Genomic DNA, 16,488 nt, shown 5'->3' with positions numbered 1-16,488 from the left:
TTGATCTTACGCCTGATAGAAAAAACAAAAAAAAATCGTATATCGTAAGGTGTTTCAATGAATAGAACTAAACCTATTGATATAGTTGATTTTGGTGCTTTTATTTTTTTGTGTTATTATCATGACAAAGTACTGAACTTAATATTTATTTTACATTCATTGAAATAGTTTCATATGATCATATATTTATTTCAGCTACAACACAGCATTCACTGTTCGCTGTTGTCTGTTGGTGGTACAGTTCGTCGGATCAGCTAGTAGGTTATTAAATATTAATTTATAAATGGATATTCGTAACTTATATTTATAAAATAATATTTTATAGATATTATTCAGATATTGCATTAGATAACCAGATCAAATCTAATACAAAAATTATAGTAGTGGTTAGTCGGAAGAGATTCTCAACTTGCCATAACATTGGTAATATAGGTAATATGGGACTGCAGTATAATATAAAACCGACTAGTAATCCAACGCCACCAAAACACACGTCATAACTGAGTAACCGACGAGAAAGTGCACGATGATCTAGAAATCAAATTGATTCACGAAGTTATCCAAAGTTTCACCTTAATACATCAAATAAGACTATTAAATCACAACAACATGGAAACAATTACAATGCAGCTATTAGAAAATGCGCAGGAAATCAGATTATTGAAGCAAACTAAACCACTCGAGCTGGTATAATGTACAAGTAATACTTTTAACTTTAGAAGTCTCGACTTGCTTTTATATAGATATGTGTTCAACTTAACTGTAGTAATAAATTAATATATAAATTAAGACACCTTTAAAGACATCTAATGTAAAATATAATTTAGAAAATTTTACCAGGGAGAGTGTTAAATTAAACATTTATTGGAAAACTATTATCAAGATGTTCTCCCCAGACCGTCGGTAATACTCGTCTGAAGGAAAATAGATTACAACTATTATAAAATATCTGCTGTTTTTTGTTGAATGTTGTATCATTTCATCTGGGTTGGGATTACTGCTAAAACGCCAGTTTCGATGTAACTCAAAGCAGATCTTGACTTTGTGTTGGTTACTTGATACAACACAGTTTCGAAATCACTGTATCATCAAAACGTTTCTTTTACGACCTTAAGCTGGCTTTATACGTTAGAATGTGTGGAAATGTCGTTATTGAACTATTTTTGCTAAATTATTGGAGCGTGAACTTCGGATTCAGTTATAATATATATGGATTTTAATATTTGATTTCAGTTTTATATATTTTTATTGATAGATAACATTATTTAGTGAGTTATTCAGGTAGTACTATAAAAAAGAGTTTGATAATCCAAGTCAAACTTACTTCTGCCATCGATGGTTGACTGTTAATGAAGCCAGTCTCGCCGCATCCATCTATGGGATGACGGGGAGCACCCCCAACGCCAGCGGCCCCCTGCGGCATCCAGTAAGGGCCACCGGCGGCGCCCTCGGGGGTGGTAGAACGCGTCTTGACCGCCACGAAGTCGACTTCGTCTTCCAATTGCCCAACCGTAGGCATGTGGATACCTGGGCCACTTTCTGGCTTCACTCTGTAACGTAAACACGGGTCGTGAAGTTTTATTGAGTTTTATTTTATGAACAGTACTTATTCAATGACAAATCGATGACAATTTATTTCATTTAAAAATATACAGTTGTCATTGAAAAAAAAATGTTTCTAGAAAGCTCGTCACTCATTCATTATCATCAAATTTCCAATGTGCTCTGACTAATAGAGCATGATAATATATTAGAAATAATCATATATCACCATATTTTAGCTGTACAAATAAACAACAAACATAGGATGACAAATGATGCGACATATTCAAATTAATGAAAAATCATTAGTCATCGAGTCACAATCATTAGTCACAATTTTGTGAAAAAGAGAAAATAAGCTAATGATTTCTTAGATACAATAATTTACTACAATGTATTAATTTTTAAACATAATATATTGGAGAATGGTATATCGTTGAATAGTGTTCACAGAATAGTATATGATTTTAGTAAATATGGATGAAACTGTGATTTTATTTCATATGTTGTTTGATATTTTTTAATATTTTTGGACGATATTGATGATGATAAGGAATTCGTGTTGAATGCATTGAAGGAAGTATGAATAATTGAGTGATGAGTGAGTGGGACATATATTATATATGATTTACCTCATCGGCAAAATACAGTCCTCGAAGTTCGTCCACCGCAATGTCTATTCTGCACCATCACAGTCCGAGCACAACAAATAACATCACCAATTACAATTCAAAACATCCAACGTTCTCATCGCACCACCAAAAACAACAACATCGACAAACGACGAAACCAACGACGGGTACCCTGATGCGGCACCTCCGGAACCGCCGTGCGTCGCGACGCTATCCCTATCCGACGACGTGGCCGTCCCCCTTTTCCTCCGTTCGTCCAGGAAAAAGCGAGCGTGTATCCTTGGCTGGTCCTGGGACCGTTTCCCGCGAAATAGCTGCCAGTATTTCGTAAACGACTATGAATCGGCGCTCCACGGTCGACTGTGAGCGGCGCTTGTTTTTGTTTCTTTCTACCGTCGGAGAGGATGGTGGCTGGTCACGTGCCGGGCCCGTTCGCCAATCGGAGTGAGGCCGGACGTTCGAGGAGGCGTGGCGTGGAGTCCGCGGAGGCGGTCGTACGCCTGTCGTGTGGATGCCGGTTGCAATTATAGGTAAAAATTATAAAAAAATAGAGGATTTCACATGAACACGCCGATATACCTTTGATATTCTTATTACCTTAAATACGGAGTCTCGAGTCACGCGAACCGAGTTTCGAGCTGTCGCGGGTCAAAAAAAATCGTTTTTTTTCTCTGTTCGAGGGGGGGCGACGGTTCCGATCATGGAAACGTCGGTTTGGTTCGGTTGAGTCTAAATATCGAAACTTGAAGCGGAAAATAATTTAAACTCTCCGAGAAGTTTGAGCTGGTTTCTAAAAATAACCGCGCTTGTCGTAAAGAAGGCATTAGTTGGCAAGTTCAAACCAAGCATAAGGAATGGATCAATCTAAAAGAACAAGATTGATATTGAAAGGCGAATAAGCCAAGCTTCATATTGCTTATATGAAGAAGCACATATATAGAACTTATAATTTTAATAAGCTTAGTTTCTTGGGACATATTAGATTTTCTTATCTATACAATAACGTACAAAGTATTTTTGAGTATTGTATTCTTGAACTTTTGAGTTTCAGAAGTCAGACTTACTACTTATTTTCATATTAAAGAAGTGAAATTAAGGGTGGCTGCAATTTCTTTTTATTTATAACATCTTTATTAGATACGCTTACTACAATCTTAATTATTAATTAATTAATTACCACGTTTCACTTGTATTTGGATTCATTCACAAGCAAGACGAGTGCGAGAAAATACATCAATATGTATTCCTCAATTATAAAATTATTATAACATATAACTATAGTTTAAACTAAAGATATACACTTTATAGCGATAGGCATTGGTAATCAATTGACGAACCTTGTTTTGACAGCGTTGGATGACTGTTGATTTGAATTTTTAGTGCATCCCCATATTTTCACCCCATAATCAATCTCTTTGATTTTGGATCAAGTTGGGAGTATCTTCCGACTAACCAGTATAATTCTTTTGTTTTGGTTCTAATGTGTTTTGCTTTTTGTCTAACATAATGTGCCTGCAAATTATGATCACTATTTGAAAAAAGTGAGTTAGTTACTATGCCGCTAATATTTGAAGGTTAGGTTTTTGACATATGCTGAAATATATGATACGATGTTTAAACGCAGACAATAAATAATATTTTGGTTGGATCTCTTGTTGGACTACATTTTTAATCTTGACGAAAATATAGCAAAACAAAACATAAGTTTTATTTCTTTCGTAGGCGTCAGTTCTTGTAAACTAAATCTTCCAATTTTTATTATATGCTAATATTAAGTCTATACAATTCCATTAAATTTTTTTACATTTATGGACTGAGTACTTAACATATTTTTTGAATGAACTAATTACACATTATTATTAAAGATTATTAAATTGATATTTTAATTATATAAGTCGTATACGTTTTGTTTCACTAGTTACTGAACCTTAGATATTCAAGGAAATGAAGATATTATTTTCATGTATTATTGTAGTAATATAATATTAATTTTGTCTATAAGCTGTTTTCTATATTTGGGTATCAATTTACTGTCTTGGATTTTGATTATTTGAATTATATATTATTTCACAATTATATATAAAGATCTTAATTATTTTATATCTAAAAATTCCAGTAAAAAAAACACGAAGAAATAAGAAAAAGAACACAAAGAAAATTTATGCTGAAAAGAATAAAATTAAAAGAAATACAATATAATAATTTAAATATTGGACACTATGATAGAATCATTTCTTAAATTTTAACTAGTTGACACAATATAGATTCTGTATATATGTTACAAAATCAGTGTTAAATTGACCAATTTACTGTTCTTTTTTGACTGATTTTATTTTGTTTTTAATTGAAATTTAAAAAACAATTTAACTATAATATATTTGGTCCATCGTTAATCATTCTCAAATTGAAAAATTGTTAAGCATTTTTACTTGATTACTGATGCCCCTTAGCATTAGTAAAAACATTTTTCATTTAAGTCAGCACTACTAAGTGCTTCTAATCTTCAATCCTCAAATTAAAGAAGTAAAATTGAAGATGCCTGCAAATGACGATCAATATTAAAAAAACTGAGTTGCCTGCTATGCCGCTTATATTTGAAATTTATGTTGTTGATAGAATCTGAATCTTATGATCAGACGTTTCAAAACATTGAATGTTATTTTGGTTGTATTGGTGTACTGGATTATTTTTTAAATCTTGACGAAAATATGGTAAAGTTAGACAATAACTTTATTTCTTTCGTCGGCGTTAGTTCTTGTAAACTAGATCTTTCAACTTTAATTTGATGTATAAATTAATACAAATATATTTATGTAGTATCATACAAACTATCAACAAACTTTATATATAGATGCCTTGAGTAATAAATACTAACTTAATTGAATTTACCATCTAAAAAACGATATTGAATAAATGAGATATTGCGAGAGTTTCTTATTCAATATTGTATGTTTATTTATGTTATCATAAATAAACATACAATATTGAATAACATCACGATCATCCTGGATATTCAAATAAATTAAAACATAACTTTGATGTATTATTATAATAATATAATTTTCAGTCTGTCTCTAAGTTCTTCCCTATATTTCAGTCTCAATTTTCTGCTTAGGATTTTCGCTGTTGTAATTTAATGTTCTTTAATAATTTAAACTTTTAATTAAATATAATTAAACATAAGCATACAGTAAAAGAAAAATATGAATTTGTGCTGAAAAGCAAATTATGATATAAAAAGACTAGAAAAACATTACACGTTTTAATACACACATTGTATATTGCTTTTGGTTGACGAAAATATAGTAAATAAACAAAAGCAATATTTCTTTCGTTTGCTACTGTGTTACTATGTACTTCTAAAAGAAGTCGATATATTTTTTATACAAATCTTCATATTAAAGAAGCCAATTAAAAGATGGGACCTGCAAATTACTATCAATATTAAAAAAGGCACATGTATTAGGTTGCTAATATATGTTGTTGATGTGTGTTGAATTTTTTGATATGACGTTTTAAAGAAACATTGTATATTACTATTGATTGGATCTTTAGTTGACCTATATAGTAAATCTTGACAAAAATATAGTAAAATAAAACCAAAACATTATTTCTTTCGTAGACGTCAGTTCTTGTAAACTAAATTTTTATATTTTAGATTGTTGTATGTTGTAAATTTTATGCTTTGATGTCTTGAATAGGTAATAAATAAAAATTGAATTAGTAAATGAGAAATTAATAAAAGAATTATAACATAAGAATAAAGTAAGAAAGGTATAGATAGATATGGACGTAGGTATTGGAGACTAAGTTATGTTATATTTGTTCAGTATTAAATTAACTAATTTACTGCTCTTTTTCAGAGTGCTTTTCATATTTAATTGGAATTAAACATATTTCAACGGTACACGATTTGGATTTGTTCAAATTTTTAAAAGAATATTTAAAATTGTATTGAAAGTTATGGTCGTATAGTTCCTTATTATAATAGGCACCAAAAGGTAAACTTCATGAACAAAAATGGCTAATACTAGAAGATTTCTATACTTTCTGTAAAAATTCTGACGGATATGAAAACGTTACTAGAATGGTAATCATCAATCGAAATTTTCTTTTAAGTTTCAGAACGTTAAATTCAGAAGTCATAAATATCCAAGAATGAATCTAAAAGATAGATTATTTATAATCGGATAGACAAGAAAAGCTTTTATCATAGAGTTGCATTCACCAGACATTGTAATTTTACTTAACAACAGCCTTTTTATAAAGATAAAGGTTTTTCTTTAAATATGTATAATACTTTGTAAAAGGCAATTATTTACACTAGTTGACATAAATAAATTGTCAATGCATATATAATATGTGAGAGAATTGTGAAATGAGCAAATACAAAGAAATAAATGCAAACGCTACTTATTCATGTTGTTGATATTTCAGTTTATATGGCGGAAACAAGTACGCAGATGTTGAAATATATTATGAATTATATTTTGAGGGAACAAATGCAATTTGCAATTTCTTCACGTCGAAATGGTGCAAATACAGAGAAGGCCGTGCAGAAACTAGAATATCAGACCACGCCCATCAGATTTCTCTTAACATTTCCAGGCTTTCTCTGACTTTCATCTCTTATCATAGCCAAATATAACTATCGAATAAGTACTAATTTTGATTTTTTTTAAATAAAATTGCAGTATAATTCTCCTTTAGATATCGGAGTACGATTAAATGTTAAAAAATAAGTTTTCTCATATGAAACCCATCATAAAATCCGATTATATTTAACAGAATACCTTGAATAAACATTTTAAAGCAAGTAGAATAAATATTATTTTGTCCCTGGTGTCAAATTACTAATTGTTATTTATTTGTTTTAATTAACTAATTTTGTTAATGTAAAATAATATTGTTAATATTGTTATTTTATAAATAACATTTTTCTCTGCATGATGTTTACCTTTTTAGAAATTAACATACCAATAAATGATTATCAAGAAAACTAAATGAAGTGCCAATTTAGTTCAACACATTATTCTGAAAATTTGATTAACTATTTTTGAATGTAATTTATGAACTAAAGCAATTTTGCGATAGTAGTGCAATAACGAGATTTATCATTGTCAGTTGTTAGTTAGGTCTTCATTATTGAGTTATTATGAGTTTTGAGTTCCTATTTCTGCAGATTATTTCATTCGCAATTTTCATTATGCACACCTTAAATATGATATATTTTATCTAATTTTAATATCTTTTTGTATATTTGTTGGCCTCCTATAATAGTTTTTCAGGATTGCTTTTAAATTTTGTTATAAATTGTTTTTTTTTAATTTGTGGTTAATTATCTATCAAAAGAAATAAATGTTACATTTACTAAAATATTTAATGTGAACATTTTTATATAGATTACTACTCTTTTTATCACTATCACTTGTTTGCGTTTAAGTTTCTTATTATGACTGTTTTGTGTCCATTGCTCTATGAGTGCATTTTAGTTTTAATCCGTTTTTCAGATTTAGTTTATATTTAGTTTAAATTTTCTCTAATTGTATACTCTTCGCCTTGTGTTCTGTTTCTATGTTAAAAATCGCTATTGAAATCTTTAAACTACTTCATTCCAACGTCAAAGCAATATGTTGATATGTATCTATATTGAAAAAACGGCAAAATATAGCCGATATAAGTTAAATTGGAATGTGGTAAGCGCCTTGTAAGTTTTCTAAAGAATATACTGTTACAGCTCAAATACTAAGTACTACCAAAACAATCTTTAAACCAAACAATATTCAATATTTCAGCTATAATTTCCAGGACATGGTATGTGAAAATTTAACGTTGAAAATTTACGCTTATAGAAGTAACCAAAGTTATCAAAGTTGGCAAAATTGAAGAAGTCTCCAGATTATGACTTAGTAACAGGAAAATTGCCGCAACATACCAAGAATAATAATAGAAAAAAATTATAGGCACAAGCCCAAAATAAGGTATAGCATGACATCCCTTTTCATAAGCTACAGAAAATCTTACCGAATCAAGTCACTAATTATTAAAATAATACATTACAGCCAGAATTTTTAGAATTCAACAAGAGGAAGCCTACTTTACAATAAAATAAACTAAAGTAGACCTAAACTTGTAAAATTAAAATTAACGAAAGTAATTGATGCCATTTAAAGTTTATTGAAAGTTTATTACATTTGTGCTTGTACAGTTTGGGTATAATCATACCATACAAGCATCAATAACAATAAATAATAATATTATTCCATATAGCAGCAAGAGTAAGTATATAGAAATGAATCTTGATGTAAAACTTCATTGAAACGAACGTATAAAAAAGAAGAGAAAAGAATTGGTGAAACCTATATGGAAATACGGAATTCATTTATCAGGATTTTCCACAAAATGTAATATAATTACAATACACATTTTTCAGAACAAATTCCTACGAATTATTGTAGATGTACACGGATACTACAGGATAGACTCATTTTACCGATACCTCCAGATAGTAAGAAGTAAAACCACTCTTGGATAACACTAGAACAAGACACATACTCAAAAGAATCAAATCATTTGATCTTGTGTAGTGTAGTGAGGCGCGATACACGGTATTATACACTTGTTATTATTATTTATTACTAAGTGTCAATGGGTCCAGCTAGATAACAGGTAATTAAATCCATATATTTTTTAGTTAGCCCTAATCCTCAAAAGATGCGTGTATAAATTTGACAGCTGTCGAATCATTAGTTTGTGAATTATAGCATTTTCTGTGAAGCAACTTTTGTTATTGTGAAAAAAAAATGGATAAAAAGGAATTTCACGTGTTGATAAAATGTTGCTTTAAAAAAAATACAATTGAAGCAAAAACTTGGCTTGACGCCGAGTTTTCGCACGCTGCCCCAGGAAAATCAACCATCAAGGATTGGTGTGCTAAGTTTAGATGTGGTGAAATGAACATCGAAGACGGTGAATGCAGACACTCTAAAGATATCAATTGAACCTGTACATCATATTATTCACTAATGTTTCGGTATGATAAAGATCTGTGCAAAGTGGGTGCCGCGGGAACTCACTTTTGACCAAATACAACGACGAGTTAATGATTTGGAGCAGTGTTTGAAGATGATCAAGCGTAATAAACCCGAGTTTTTGCGTCAATATGTGAGAATGGATGAAACATGGCTCCATCATTTCACTCCGAAGTCCAGTCGACAGTCATCCGAGTGGACTACACACGATGAACCCGCTCCAAAGCGTGGGAAAACGCAACAGTCGGCTGGCAAGTTTATGGGGTCTGTATTTTGGGATGCACAAAAAGAAAGTGTTGCTTCACCAAGTCAATATACCGTGTCACAAGTCAGTTAAAACGTTGGCAAAAATCCATGAATTGGGCTTCGAATTGCTTCCTCATCTACCGTATTCTTCAGATCTGGCCCCCGGCATCTATTTCCTGTTCTCAGATCTCAAAAGACTCGTTGGGAAGAAATTTTCGTCGAATGAAGAGGTAATCGTCGAAACTGAGGCCTATTTTGAAGCAAAGGACAAATCGTACTACAAAAATCGTATCGAAAAGTGGGAGGGTCGCTTTAATCAGTGTATCACCCTTGAAAGGGATTATGTTGAATAAAAAAAAAACTAATTTTGCCAAAAAAAATATGTTTTAGTTGGTAGGCCGGGGACTTTTCAATTAACTTGTTATATACTTATATTCAAATTACAGGTTAGTTGGCAAGGATTTTCATTATTAAAATACATATTAATAAAAATATTTTTATTTATATAGATATTGTGAAGTAGAAATTGAAGACATACAAATATTTATTTTTATTCATTAGATATAAGTTATCTCAGTAAGACAAATCAGTTCACAATACAAGTATATATTTGTTTTGAAAGACAATTCTGATGCAATTTCTATTGAACATGAAGCATGCGTTTTATATTTAAAACGAAAAATGCTTTTGTGCCTGCGTTAAAAGGCAAACTTTGTCCATAAGTCACTGGCGCGAAGACATTCCCGGCTGGTCAGAAGGAACGCTTTTGTGGCGTCCATGCATCTTTGAGAGAGCGTCGCGGCCGTGTCCGAGCGGCACGGAGTATGTAAAGTGGCGGGCCCAGGACCCTTCTGGCGAAGGGTTGAACCGTTTCCTGCCTCGGAGCCGTTGATTAATGATGCTTAATAACCACGTTCCGCCGGACAGCACGGCCACTCTCCGTACGGATGGGCCTTTGACTTCTGGGGGCGCACCGAAAAACTTGCCAACGGTAATAGTTTCTTGGGTTCGCGGAACTTACGGGCCCCGACCTTGGTTTTCGACATAGTCGGTCAGTTGGATTTAAACAAACGGATTCGGTCAATAATATTTTGCAAAAAATGCTTTACACATCGTTTGTCCCATTTTGTTTTGTTGCAATTTGATTGATTTGCCCGTCGTAATGGTCAATAGATTAAGTAGTTCTGAATAACTATGTTTTACGGTGTATTAAATCGCATCAGGTATATCTGTAACCAACTTCATGTTGAAGCGTTACGGGCAGTGAGGTTTCGACAATTTTCAAGATATCACACTTATTGTCTCATTCCTATGTATGACCAAGTCGCATTTGCTTGGAAGTATCACTTATTTACTTTAATTTCGAGAAAAATGCTAAAGGAATTCTGTATGTGAATAAAAACATGTGAATTCTGGCGATACCAAAAACAAAGAGCATTCTGGATAGTAAACAAAAAAAGTTAAGATGAGGATTTGAAGGTATTATTCGATGTTGATAGGCTTAAATTGCAAGAAGACTATGCAGGATTATAGGAATTAAAACAAGCCAATGGCTTGAATAAATTGGAATAATCCAAAAGCTTGGGTATTTTGAGCCAAGCTATAATCGACGCGAAGAGACAAGAGAAGAAAGGCGTTTGCGTCTGTATGATGACCTAGAAAACAAATGGATTTGCAAAATTATTCAAGATTTCGCCTTGAATCACGAAATAAGATTATTAAATCGTACTAACGTGGAAGAAATACAACTGCTGGACAGCGCGCAGGATGCCAGAAGATCCAAACCATACGAACTTATATAAAGTGTATACCTTTTGTGTAAACTATAGCTTAAGTTATTATAATTTTATAAACTGAGTAATACATATTGATGTTTTTCTCGCACTCGTTTTGCTTGTGAATTAATCCAAGTACAAATGAAATGCAGTAATAAATTTATTTATAATTCAGATTTTACTAAGCGTATCTTATAAAGATGTTATAAAAAAAGTATAATAATATCTATCTATCTTTCAATAAGTTTCGGGTTTGAATAAAATATTGATATACAACTTAGTAATTAATGAATCGGTTTTAGCAAGTTTTTATCGAAAGAATAACTCACCTCTAAATATTAACATTTAATTCTGTTTTCAATCCACCTAAAATTTTATTAAAATGCAGTAAGTTATATGAAAACATTGGTATAATGAAAAATTCTGAGTATGGACGACAGACTGAAATAACATGCCCTTAATGTAATAAGATCCGGAAATAAAAAGACAATCCGTCATATAAACAGTGTAGCTTATTTATTCTTTTTATATTTAAACTATTGAGTACGAGACTGGAGCCATGTTTATTGAAAAAAACTAGCCTGCTTGTTAATGAAATAAGGTTTGTTATGTTGTTTTTGTGTTTTTTTAAGTAATCTTATCACTTTTTACTAACATATATATGAAAATGTGAGACTTTAGAGGCCTGAGGACGTTAATGACCTTAATGCTTTCAATATTTCAAGGTATTTGGGTTTATTATTCAAAACCGTTATATGTTAGTTAAGCTGGAATTATTGATAGATACAGTTACTATTGATTGAACTGTTTATTTTAATATAGTTTGAATATTTGGTTGAATTTGAATTTGGAAAGGTAAAGTAAGAGTAATGAATGTTTATTCAGATAACTTTCGAATAGCAATTGACTATGTTTTTAAGAATCATTTCAGTCAGTTTCAGTAGTATTTGTACTTGAAAAAGATCGCATATCTTCATTGATTGTATTCTATGATAAGATCATTGGCAGCTTTCAAGCTACAATTAAATAAAGGGCAATTAACTCAGTGATATTTTATTCGATCCTAAATTTTATTCATGTGTTATATAGAATATATTTACGGTCTGGCAAAACGCACAGAGCATGATTCTACAGTCTATAGAATTTTGAGAAAAATGAAAAATCGAAATGTTCATTTTTATACTGTACAATAGCTGTAATAAGTTAGCTGCTAAAACTTACATGTTGTTTCTTTATCATATTTATATAAATGTTAGCCTAGAACAAGTTTATTCCAAAGGAAACTCTAATAATTTGATACAGCAATATTTTGTAAGAAATATATCTTTTATCAATTTGTTATAAATTAGTTTTATAAAAGCTGACTTCGATGTTATTTGTTGTTTATTTTTAGAAGATATTTTCCGCAGATATGGCTTATTAGTCTACTGTAAATAATAACAAGAAACATTGTGGAATACTGTAGGTTCAATGTCATAATAATTTAAAATATTGCAGATTTTATTGAAATTACAGCTAATTACAAATTACAGAAAACCAGTAGTAAAATATCAGAATAAATATTTGTTAGCTTTATTCATTGAACGTTACATTTCACAATCGTAATAATGCATACAGGTACAATCTAATATGTTGACTTCTTTATATATGTTAGAGTATAAATAGTGATTAAATGATTATGATATGTTGAGTAGAATAGCTTTAAGAAGTGTAATTGAGGAATTATATCCATATTTAATTGAAAACTAATTGGTAATATAAACATCAACATTTCGACCACATAGTAGCCTCGTCATCTTGAAACAGAACAACACATTGCCAGTAGTACCAACAGTGGAGATGACACGAAACGGCAACTGGCTCCTGGGTGGTTATGAAGCGTCCTTTTCTTTAAAAAAATGATTAATTACCGATCAGTTTTCATTCTCTTGGGCCGTACCATTTTTTCGTCTGACAAAGGCTCGGTACCATGCACATGGGATTTGGACTTGATGAATGAAGTAACATGTGGTAATGACCTTTTCGTAAACATTTGAATACCGATTATTATTCATGGTTTGTGGCTGTTTGTTGGCCGTGTCTTAAGACGGAAACCCGTCATAAATCTCCGCGGACTGAAAAAATAGTTTTATAATTGCAAATAATATTTAAATACACGTCAGTGTTATATTTGACTTATATATGTATATGTAATTTATATTTATATTATATAATGTACTACATATCCTATATTTACATTAAATATTATGCACATATGACAATTTCACTATTTTTTACTTTTATTATTTATTAAGGATTTATTAAGAAAAATTGGTTCAGTATATATCAGCTAAAATAATTTTCGACCATTCCGTCAAAATTTCCAACGGTGTCGATTCATTTTCGCAAACTTTCAGAATTTCCAAACAATATGGATAACTCGATATATTTACTCGATATTTCCAGTATTTCTCTTTTTATCTCTTCTTAGTTCTTATTCTTTTTATAGCCAATAGCCTATAGCTGATTTGGTGTTAAAACGCATTGTGTTATTTCCGGCTTCGTTGACACAGTGGTCAAGTCAACAGGACGGTCCTCCTACTGTCCCCGATAGTCGCGGGTTCAAATCCTGCTAGGGCATGGATATACTTTATGTTTCTGATTGAAATTGTAGTCTTTAGGCAACAGTAGAAAATCTCACAAGGAATAACCATCCCAGTCACGCCAGTAACCAGGCTGAGTAAGATTGGATGTTTTCTGGGATGGTCTATAAGTTCTTCACTGGCCATTCGGTAGGTTTAATGCCGAGAACCGTGGTTCGGAGCCCAGGTTGAACTGTACGTCCAATCCAGATAAACTCTCGTTAATAATTTTCTATACCCGAAGTAAGAATCTGAATTTTTTTGTTATACGTGGATAAAAATTGTTTATGTCTAGAACATTCGGAATTTATTTGATATTCAGAGGATGTCAAATTCAGTACTACTTTTCCATTGGTTCTCGCAACATTTGTCTGAATTGTTTGATTAACACAGTTCTTCACTCAAAAAAATCTAATTTTTTTCTGAAATTAGATCGTTTCTTAGGAATAATTTGTGTTCATATCAGCTTGAAGATATTTTATCTACAAAATTCCCTTGGTATCCCAAAGAAAGTTTAGGCTAGCAATTTTTTGGCCCTGAGAATGATAAAACTATGAGTGAACTAATTTAACAACCTATTATGGTAAATCCTTTATGTGTGAATCATAGAGTATATATAGAGGTTTTACTTAAATAGGTGAAAGGAAGGAAATATTTTGCGTGGTCCGTTCAATGGTGCATCTGAGACCACTTTTTTGATTGATTCACTTGAATTGGCCTATAAAGATATTTGATTGGCTCATTTCTATAATTCAGTTGTTTGTTTCCATTTGTTTACAACGCCATTTTTGTCCGTCTGACATAAAATATAATCAGCATTTCTGTGTCTTAAATATAATCATCATTATTTGTTTATAATGTATCTTTATCCTCAAAAGTGTTGTGTATCCAACGTATGTTCGGAAATAAAAAACAGACGTAGTTTTCCTAGGAAGAAACAACGTAAGTTAGCTAGATTAAGGATGTGAGTGTGACTTAGCATTGGTTTTACCTGGTACGTATACAATTACTTATATAAAACATGTGTGTATATATAGTATTATTTACAGCAATACATCAGAAGAAATCATGAAAATATTACACAAGATGAGCTTGGTCTTATAGATAAGACAATAATAATAGATACTTAAGCACTCTGACGTATATACATTGAACTGTTTTAATTATCCGTTCTATAATTTTCGTAATAACATTGTAGTAATAATTATATCTTGTCTCAATACATTTTTGTGTCGAACAAGTAAGTAAAAAACAGATACAGAGTTTCAGCTGTGCTGCTTTGCTTTCAGTATGATGGAACAAAAGGATTATTTAATACATCTTATTTGAAATGATACCACTGGAGAAATATAAAATAGGGAAAAAGAGCTATGGACAATTTTGATTATATTTGCCACGAGCTATGTTATATATATTTCATTATTTTTTATTTATATACGATATATATTTGTATATTTGTATTTATATGGAATTTTATATTAGTAAATGGTTTTGAAATATTACATTTTGGTTTTATTTGAAATTTAATTGGTCAGTAGTATGTGACGTCAGAGGTTCGTCACATGTTCTAATAAAACACTTTCATTACAGATGCCTGTAATGGTAATTTAAACTAACCAATGAAATTCAGCGAAATGACGCTCTCAGCGTCTTCCTGCTGAGATCACGCAAAATATTCCTGGAATTGTTTGTGTTAACTTAACACTCTATGATGTGAATTGATTTTTCGCCTACTGGTGCAATATTACTCAAGTGTTCAATGCAGTATAGAGCACTTTGGGTGCAACAGAATGCAAAATTCCTTCTGCAAAAAATTAACACAAATGGTATATTATGATCTCGTCTTTAATCTTTTTATTGGTCTTGTTGATTTAGTTAGATGGTGCGAATGTTAATTATGATCAAACAATTCTTGAAATATTTTGGGAATGTCGATTTCAGTAGATGTAGACTCTTCTAGATATTTGAAGTCCTTATTAATATTTGCATGGTGTAAACTGCATTTATGTTTACTTATCAACTCATTACCCACATATCGACTTTTATAACATACAGTTTTATTCTGATAGCTTCATATTATGTGGATCTTATTTTCACAGACGTATTGTTGATAAAGATATTCAGAATTTATACCAATATATGCATTCTTTAATATATCTTTATGTCTTGTGTATATTTCTGTTGTTTTTATTGGATTTTTTGAACTTAACACTAGATGCATTATGTGAAAAGAATCAATCGCGTTGGATTCCATATAACCTGACAAACACTTTAAAATATATCATGCGGATTGATGTGAGGAAATGTTCGCTACATTAATTCTGATACATTAGAAGCGTGTAACATATATAACGTTTACAATATTACTGACCAAGTAGTGACAGCTGCGTTAGAGCAACATATGACAGTTATTACTGATAGAAGACAATAATTTTTTTTGGTTTGATTGGCTTTTGAGTTTTCGGAGTAATTCGGCAAAAGTCTATCCATTTTCACTATATCAATACATGCACTCACACATCAGCCCAAATAATGGCATTTTGTAGAAGTTAATATATCAAATTGGCGAACAGGCGAATAATCCTGATTTGGCACCGCGTGAATTATTTTATTACATTATTTTTAACATATGAAGTAGTGT

The 16,488-nt window shown here is 31.2% G+C and overlaps 1 protein-coding gene across 2 annotated transcripts in view; it reads right to left on the bottom strand.

Moving 5' to 3' along the window:
• The window catches only part of pb (homeobox proposcipedia), a 118,628-nt gene extending 116,111 nt beyond the window's left edge, over window positions 1-2,517 (bottom strand). For both annotated transcript variants that reach the window (XM_076410447.1, XM_076410455.1), the window contains exons 1-2: window positions 2,175-2,517; window positions 1,325-1,550 (exon numbers count right to left, since the gene is read on the bottom strand). In XM_076410447.1, the coding sequence (XP_076266562.1) occupies window positions 1,325-1,550; window positions 2,175-2,179 (231 nt within the window). In that variant the 5' untranslated portion in view covers window positions 2,180-2,517. The remainder of the gene's footprint in view (window positions 1-1,324; window positions 1,551-2,174) is intronic.
• Between the last annotated feature and the right edge of the window lie 13,971 nt (window positions 2,518-16,488).

Source organism: Rhynchophorus ferrugineus, unplaced genomic scaffold (genome assembly GCF_030347505.1).
Source record: "Rhynchophorus ferrugineus isolate W39M unplaced genomic scaffold, kcgeb_rfMv2 rfM1, whole genome shotgun sequence".
Taxonomy (NCBI): domain Eukaryota; kingdom Metazoa; phylum Arthropoda; class Insecta; order Coleoptera; family Curculionidae; genus Rhynchophorus; species Rhynchophorus ferrugineus.
The sequence above is the reverse complement of the archived record's forward strand: the minus strand, read 5'-3'. Positions and strand labels throughout refer to the sequence as shown.